This window comes from Phacochoerus africanus, chromosome 14, assembly GCF_016906955.1.
Source record: "Phacochoerus africanus isolate WHEZ1 chromosome 14, ROS_Pafr_v1, whole genome shotgun sequence".
Classification (NCBI taxonomy): Eukaryota; Metazoa; Chordata; class Mammalia; order Artiodactyla; family Suidae; genus Phacochoerus; species Phacochoerus africanus.
The window spans coordinates 26,348,547-26,356,179 of NC_062557.1; the positions used below are offsets into that span (position 1 = coordinate 26,348,547).

The following is a 7,633-nucleotide window of genomic DNA, read 5'->3' on the forward strand; positions in this document are numbered from 1 at the left end:
CAGGGCTGGTGCAGAGGGCGACCTGCCTGGCCTGGAGGTGAGGAGAGGAGGAAGGGGAGGTCAGGGGTGGGGCCGACCCTGAGGGAGCTGAGGGAGGTCACCCGGGCAGTTAATCCAGCCTGACAGAGCAGGGATGAGCACGGAGGAATTAGGGAGCTTACAACATCCTTTCATCCCGCAGCAGCCCGCCTGCCAGCCTGCCCGCCCAGCCTCCCTCCTTCCTTCCTCTCTCTTTCTGCCCTTTTTTCCCCTCTCCCTCCCTTTGCTGGCAGCCCAGCCCTAATAAAATGCAGTGTCTCCAGCAAGTCTGCCCGGCTGCCGCCTCGCTGCTCCTGCCTGCACGCAGCCCTCAACCCAAACTGCTCAGCTCAGCCCCGCCTGGCAGCTGCCACTTAACCCTTGCCAGCCTGGCTGGCGTCCGTGGGCAGGAGGCCCTCCTCCCAACGGCCAGCCTTGGGCGTGGGGGGAGGGGAGGCTTATGTTCTGAGAGGGAGGAGGGGGAAGTGGGGGTCTCGGGGAGGGGGTGGGGAGGGTGCCCACGCGGTTCTGGAGCCCTGCCCCAAGCACCCCTCTGCCCCGTGGGCCGTGACTGCTGTTCCACGAGGCCCTTCTGCCTTCTGCCTTCTCATCCTTCCTCTGCTTTGTGCCTCCCTGCTGTAGCCCCAGAGGCTGAAAGGGTGGGGATGGTTGTCCCCATTTGATGGATGAGGAAACTGAGATTCTGACAGGGAGGTTCCAGGCTGCGCTGGGTCACCTTGGCTGCTGGGTGGTGCTGCGAATTCTCCATCCTAGACTTTTTCCATTACAGGGAGCTGCCTCTTCTCATGTGTGTGTGTGTGTGTGTGTGTGTGTGTGTGTGTGTGTGTGTGTGTGAGATGTTGGGTGACTTGAGTGTGCACTTGTGTATCTCCTGGAGTGTACGGTGTGTGTGTATTCGTGTGATGGTAACGTGTCCCCGCTGAGATTTTGGGTGTGTGTAGGGGGCCTCAGGGGACAATGCTTTTGTTGCAGGTGGGAGTCTATCTCCGGCGAGATGTGTCTTGGGGTGTGTGTGCATAAGAAAGGAGCTTTCACGAGCACATGCGTGCGTTCATGCTGTCTGCACTGAGACCTTTCCTCACAGACCCCTCCATTCCTACCACTAAAGCAGTAAGAGGAGAGTCCTTTCCTGTCTCCAAAGCAGCTAGAGGAGGGTGACAGGACGGCTGGCCCAGGCCATTAGCAAGAAGGCTCTGAATCAGGGCCCAAGCAATCCCTGAGCAGGTCAACCCGGAGCCCCCCTCCGTCTGCTTGTCTCCGTGGTCCACCCTGGATCCCAGGGGCCTGGAGTTCTCTGCCAGCTGTGGGAGCCATGGTTTTCCCCTGCCTGGGGCTCCCCTCTCACCCTCAAGGATCGAAGGAGGGTGAGGGGCCGGGGAGTGCCTGGGCGTGGAGGCTGGGGGTTTACACGCGTGTGCAAGCATGTCTGCGTGTGAGCCCAAGATCAAAGAGGTGACCCTGCGGCGGCGGCAGCGGCGGCGGCGGCAGCAGTGGCAGAGGGCTGCTGGCTGGCGGGCAACGCCAAGCCACCAAGCCAAGTGGAGTCAGGGAGGCCAAGGGCTGGGAGCCTCCAGCTCTCCAGACCTTGGGGGCAGCCAGCCAGGGGATCAGGAGCACCTGCCCAGCCCTTGAGCCCAGAGCCCCAGCAGTAGGTCCCCAAGGCTCTGACACCCCCAGGAGCCCCTGCGGGCTCAGAGGTCCTTTCCCACAAAGCACCTCCCCCAACTCCTGCCCTGTCCCCCCCCCCCCCACAGCTGTCTGCCTCTAGCCTCCAGTTCAAAGAGCTCGATAGTTGTTTTCTTCTTTTTTATTAATGTTATATATAAAGATGGGTCCAATAAGAAAGCAGAAATGAGAAGGCTGGGAGGGGGTGGGAGCTGGCTTCGTTCCTGTCCCCCTGGGGTGGGGACTCTTCCAGATACCCCGTGTTTCTCCTCTCGCCTGCGCCTCCCACCAAACCCAAATCCAGCCGGCGCCCGCATCTCTGTCTCTCTCAGCTTGCGACCACGACGACGCACGGTCAGGTACATCCAGGAGGAAAGGGCCACATAAATAGGAAACCACAGTAGGGAGGCGGCTGCTTCTCTCTCTCTGTTGCTTTTAAAAAAATACATACTATATATATAGCTACAGTCGTCTACGTCTCTCCTTTGCTTCGATGTTTGACCACATCAGGGGTGGAAGAAAAGTTAGCTCCGGGGGGAACATCTGGGCCAAGAAGGGGCAGTGCCCCGGGCCCTTCAGACAGCCACCCCCTCACCCCTAAATGCACGGAGTTATAACCCTCCCCTCGCTCCCCCGGTGCACCTCGCCCCGACGTGCTCCATCTCCACGGCCACCGGAAAGGGGGTGTTTGGGGGTTTGTCTTGCCTGGTGTCTCCTTGGAGATGTGGGGTTTGGCGCAAAAAACTGCCAACTGGCTGGAGGAGAGGAAGAGGTGGGAAGAGGTGGGGAGGGGGAGGGGGCGAGCAGAGGTGCCCGCGCAGGGGAGATGGGTCCTATCTGTGAACAATGCCCTTTGTCTTCCTATTTTTCAACAGCTTTTGAAACCAAAGTTGTGCAAAGTCCTGTACAGGGAAGAAGAAATGGGTCCTCACGGGAAGGACGCCTGGGAGCCGCCCCTCCTTTGTGACCGGAGCCGGGAGGGGGTGGGGGGGAGCTCCTTGAGTTCTTCCCTCCACTGAAGCCACAAATGTGAAAAGCGTCCCTTACGTGGGGGGGCTTCTCTTTGGTTGAACCCTCCAATCTTAAATGAGGGTGAGCAGTTCAAGGCGGGGCTCCTTGAGGTCCCTACCCTGAGTCCCCGTCTCCAGTTCCAATGTCTTTTTGGCAGAGGGGATGCTCAGGAAGAGGGGTGGGCAGCCACAGGTGGCTTGGGAGGAGGAGCTTAGGCCTGGCAGGTCCCGGGATCCACAGTGCCTGGTGCCTCAGACCAGGGCCTTGCTGTGCTGCAGTCTCCCCAGTCCCCCAGGCTGGGGACCGAGCACTGCGTTTTAGAATCTGGAAGGTGATGAGCCGTTTATAAAGCCAATCCAGGCTCTTGGAGCAGAAGGGAAACAGCTGTCCCCGCTGGAGTGGGGTGCCCAAACATCTGGGGGACACCCCAGTGCCTAGGCAGGGGGAGGGAGGTTCAGGGGGCATCCTTGGTCCATGCAAATTTCATCTGGAAGCTCTTGGGTCCCTGGAGGAAGGGGCAAGGGAGAGGGGAAAGGGGACGCCTTTCCCCTCTGTGCTTCTCCACGATTCCTGAGTGTTGGCTAGGACGGAGGCGCCTTGCTGCCCGGTCCTGGGGTTCCTTCGTGAGAGGTTCAGGCCAAGTGGGTGCTCAGTACACAGCCCCAGGGTTGGGCGGGGGCCCTGGGGAGGCATGGTGCAGGGTGGCTGGTTGAGGCGGCTGCTGCTGTAAGTGGGGTCCACTCAGGTTCTGTGCGTGGTACCAGGAGTTGGTGGGGTCGTCCAGGTAGCTGGGGGAGGCACTGTATGGGAGCGGCGGGGGCAGCTGGCTGCGGGCAGGGGCCGGAGTGGAGTGGGAAGAGGTGTCCCAGAGGGCGGGTGATGGTGGTGAGTTGCAGGCCATGGAGTCGCTGTTGTTGGGGCTGTGCTCCAGGGGCACCTCGCCATTCTTATAGAGCTTCTTGAATTTGGAGCGGCGGTTCTGGAACCAGATTTTCACCTGCCAGGTGGAAGAAAGGGGGAGCTAGTTAGCCTCTCACAATGCTGAGTGAAAACCCATCAAGGAATCGAGCCTAGAGAGGGCCAGGCCAGCAGCCACTGTCACACAAAACCCAGGCTAAACCCCAGGCATCTCGACTCCCAAGCCAGCACCTTCTTTTTTTTTTTTTTTTTTTTTCCTATCTGGGGCTAGAACTTTGGCTAGAAACTTTGGACTGCCTAGGTCCTAGTTCTGCTCTGCCACTTACTGTGTGACCTTGGGCAAGTTACTTCACCTCTCTGGTCCCTGCCTTCCTCATCTGCAAAATGGGGATGATGGCGGCTCATTACCTACCTTAGAGAGTCATCACGATGCTCAAATAAGTTAAGACAGAGAAAGAACTTAGAATAGCCAGCCATTCAGTTAGCGCTGACTAAAGGCAGCCCAGGTGGGAGATGGGCTGTTTGGGGCATTTTTTCATGAGGCACCCATATGCCGAGGTGCACAGGTACCCAGAGACAAAGACACACCCACATAAGCATCTGCATGCTCAGGAACATACAGACTCACAAGTTCACACAGACAGCAGACTAGAAAGATACACGCATGCACAGATACATCCAGAGAAACTCCCCACAAACATGAGCACCCACATTCACAGGTTCAGGCACAGAGGAGCCCTCCAGGGCTGGCTAATGGGGGTGACCTGGGGACTCAGGAGCAGGTGAGCCATGATTCCCCAAATTTCCCTTGGGGTATCCCCCTCCCCCTGCCACTCCCCGCCCCATGACTGGTACAAACAATGAATCAGCTCCTCCGGGTGACCCAGATTCTGGGGACTGGGCCCCACGCAGCCGCAACCCAGGCTTGCCTGTCAACACCTGCAGGGAGCCAGGCATCCGCCACTCCGCCCCTGAGCAGGGACAGGCTGCTGGGGGGCTTTTGGGACAGTCTGAGGGGGGCAGGAGTCCCACCTCTGAGTCCCCTATGCCCTTTGTGGGAAATCTCTGTTCTCCGCTCCCAGGCACTCAAAGGGGTGGAGCATTTAGGAAGCTGGGCAGGAATGTGGTGTTGTGTTTGGATGCAAGCACACATTTTTGTACACGCACTCACCAGCGTGCGTGGTCAAGTACGCATGGTGCCCCTCCAGCTATAAACACAATGACCCATGAAAGGTCTCACCCCTCACGTGGGCATTCCCACAGATACACAGACCCATTCGCCCGTGTGCAAATGTACAATGCATATGCACATGTATGTACACCTCTACACACACACACACACACACACACAAACACACCTAGCCTGGGGGAGGACAGGTGTGGCTTCCTATCAGGTCAGTGACCAGCACTTTTAGGGGCTGTGAGAGCTGGCGATTCGGGAGCAGAGGGAGGACACCTCTCCTTGTGACACACAACACACACACACACACACACACACACACGGTCGCACAGGTTCACAGATACGCATGCCTGTACACGTGCGAATGCACAAAACTTCCAACAGAGGTTGCGATCCAGGGGCCCCTCCACCCCGAGGCAAGGGTTCCGAGGGCCTGCAGGGAATTTTAGAGTCCATCCAGGCTCAGCGGCGCCTGGGGAGCCCTCGCGAGGTCCTGGGCGGCTCCATCCAGCCTCCGCGGCCCTTGATCGCCCACCACTGACCTGCGTCTGCGTGAGGCCCAGCTGCGCGGCCAGCTCAGCGCGCTCGGGCAGCGCCAGGTACTGGGCCTTCTGGAAGCGGCGCTGCAGGGCGGCCAGCTGGTAGCTGGAGTAGATCGTGCGCGGCTTTCGGACTTTCTTAGGCTTCCCGTTCACCATGCGCACTTCAGCTTCCGGCTCTTCCTTCACGGACACTGCGGGTAACAGACCAGAGAGTGGGCGGCTCAGACTCGGCCAGCGACCCAGGCGCCCTCCAGGGCCCCGCGGGCCGCCCCACCGACTTGCCTCGGGACTTCCCGGCTGCGCGCTCCGCCGCCGCAACTGCAGCCAGCGCCCCAGGAGGGAGCCGCGGCCGCAGAGCCGGGTCGGCGGCCGCCCACGACGTGCTGCGCCGGCGACCCCCAGACGCGCACGGCCGCCGACTCGCCCTCCGCGCCTTCCCGCTCGCCCCCGGGGCCCGCAGCTCCCCGCCACCCGCTTGCCCGCCGCCCTCTCACCCGCACCTCGCCGTCACTCGCTGCTCTCGCTCTTTCCCTTTGGTTTCCCTTCCTTTTTTAAAAAAAAACTTTCAATTTTAGAATTGTTTTGGATTTTTCGGAAAAGGTGCAGACACTCCCTTCTTCCTTCCTTCGCCCTTTCCCTGGTTCCTTTCTTCTGTCCATTCTCTCACTTTGTCCCTCCACGTTTCTCTTTTGCTGCGTCCATTTCTCTCTTTTTCAGACTCTCCACTCTCCGTTCCTGCTTCCCTCTGTTTTCCCGTAATTCTGAGGGGTCTCTCTCCATGTCCCCCCTCACCATCCTCCAGCTCAGATCCCAAGCAGGGTCGCAGAACTTCCAGCGCCCACTGCCGACTCTAAGACCCCTGCAGCCCGGTGGAGGACCGCCTGCTGAAGGGCCCGGAAAGCACCTGGATTGGGGGGTTCTCTGACCATTCACGGCCCCCTCCTTGCTCACCTTGCTCACCCCGACCCTCACCCGGGACCGCCGCGCCCCGCGTGCACCACGCCCCAAAGGCTCGCGGTTTGGGGACTCCAAGGTCGTCTGTCTGCTCGGGGGCTCGTTTAACCCACTTTCTCTAAGTTCAAACCTTAGTACTTTTCTTACCCCCTTAGTACTTTTCTTACCCGGGACGCTTCGCTCGACTTCGGCTCCAATTCCTTACCTTTCTCTCACTCGGGAACCTCCCTCCCAGTGTCTCTCACCCCCCTGCGACCCCGTGGTCCTTACCTGGGTCCTGGGCGGGCAGCGGCTGCTCCCGGTAGGCTCCGTATTGCCGGTAAGAGGCTCCGTAGGTATATTCCGACTTGGGCGAGTAAGCGCCCGTGCCTGCAAGCCCATTGAGATTGAACTGGTGATGATAGGTGTAGGGGTTCACGGTCTGGCCATAGGGCTGGCCCGAGTAATAGTCGTGCTGGGGAGCGCTGTAGTAGCCCAGATCAGTGACGGAAGACTCGGGCAGGGTGGGCGAGTCCTTGGAACCCGCATGGCAGCTGAGCGAGCTGGAGATATCGGTGAGGATGCTGCTGAGCTTGCGATCGAAGGAGCCACTCATCCTGGCGGGCGCCGCGCCACCCACCCCGGGCTGGCCTCGGCCGGAGCGCCGGAGCGAGCAGGAGCGCGGGGGAGGCGGAGGAGACCAAGCGGGGGTGTGTGTCCGGAAGGCGAGGGGAGGGCCCGGCCGCGTCTCTGGGGAGGGTCGGCGGAGGGGCGCTTAGACCATCGCCGGTCTTCGGGCGGTCGCGACGCGCCTCTCCTCGCGTCCCAAGCCACAGTCAAATGCTGCCAGCTCCGCCCGGCCAGCCGGTTATAGACTCAATAGTGGAGTCGCCGAGGGAGGCCCCAGCGCTCTGATTGGCTGCAAGTCTTGCCTTCCAGGCAAAACACGCTCCTGCGCTCTTTCGTTCTCTCTCTCTCTCTCTCCCTCTCTCTCTCTCATTCTTTGTTGTTACTCAACACACACACATACACACACACTCTCTCTCACACACACACTCACACACATATTCACACAGACACCCTCGTTCCTCCTCTGTGGATCCTTCCCCCGGCCCAGATAAACGCCTGATGCCTCTGAAGGAAAGGGTGGGCGGGCAGAGGGTGTCTCTTAAGAGCCCCCCCAGGATCCGTCCGTCTGTCTGTCTTCCTGGCTGGGGGTGGAAAGTGGGCTCAGGTGCAATAGAGAAGGAAGGGATTTTGCTCATTGGGTGTTTTTGAACGGAGGTGGTATAAGGGGTGTGTGTGTTTGGGGGGGGGTGGGGGCGCTGGGCAAATAACAGGCAGA

The 7,633-nt window shown here is 59.9% G+C and overlaps 1 protein-coding gene across 1 annotated transcript; it reads right to left on the reverse strand.

Annotated features, from left to right (window-relative positions):
- Positions 1-1,831: 1,831 nt before the first annotated feature.
- DLX3 (distal-less homeobox 3) lies at positions 1,832-7,133 on the reverse strand. Its single transcript, XM_047758818.1, has 3 exons — positions 6,580-7,133; positions 5,356-5,546; positions 1,832-3,712 (listed from the first exon to the last, which is right to left on the reverse strand). The coding sequence occupies exons 1-3, from the start codon at positions 6,902-6,904 to the stop codon at positions 3,365-3,367; spliced, it is 864 nt and encodes a 287-aa protein (XP_047614774.1). The 5' UTR covers positions 6,905-7,133; the 3' UTR covers positions 1,832-3,364.
- Positions 7,134-7,633: the final 500 nt, after the last annotated feature.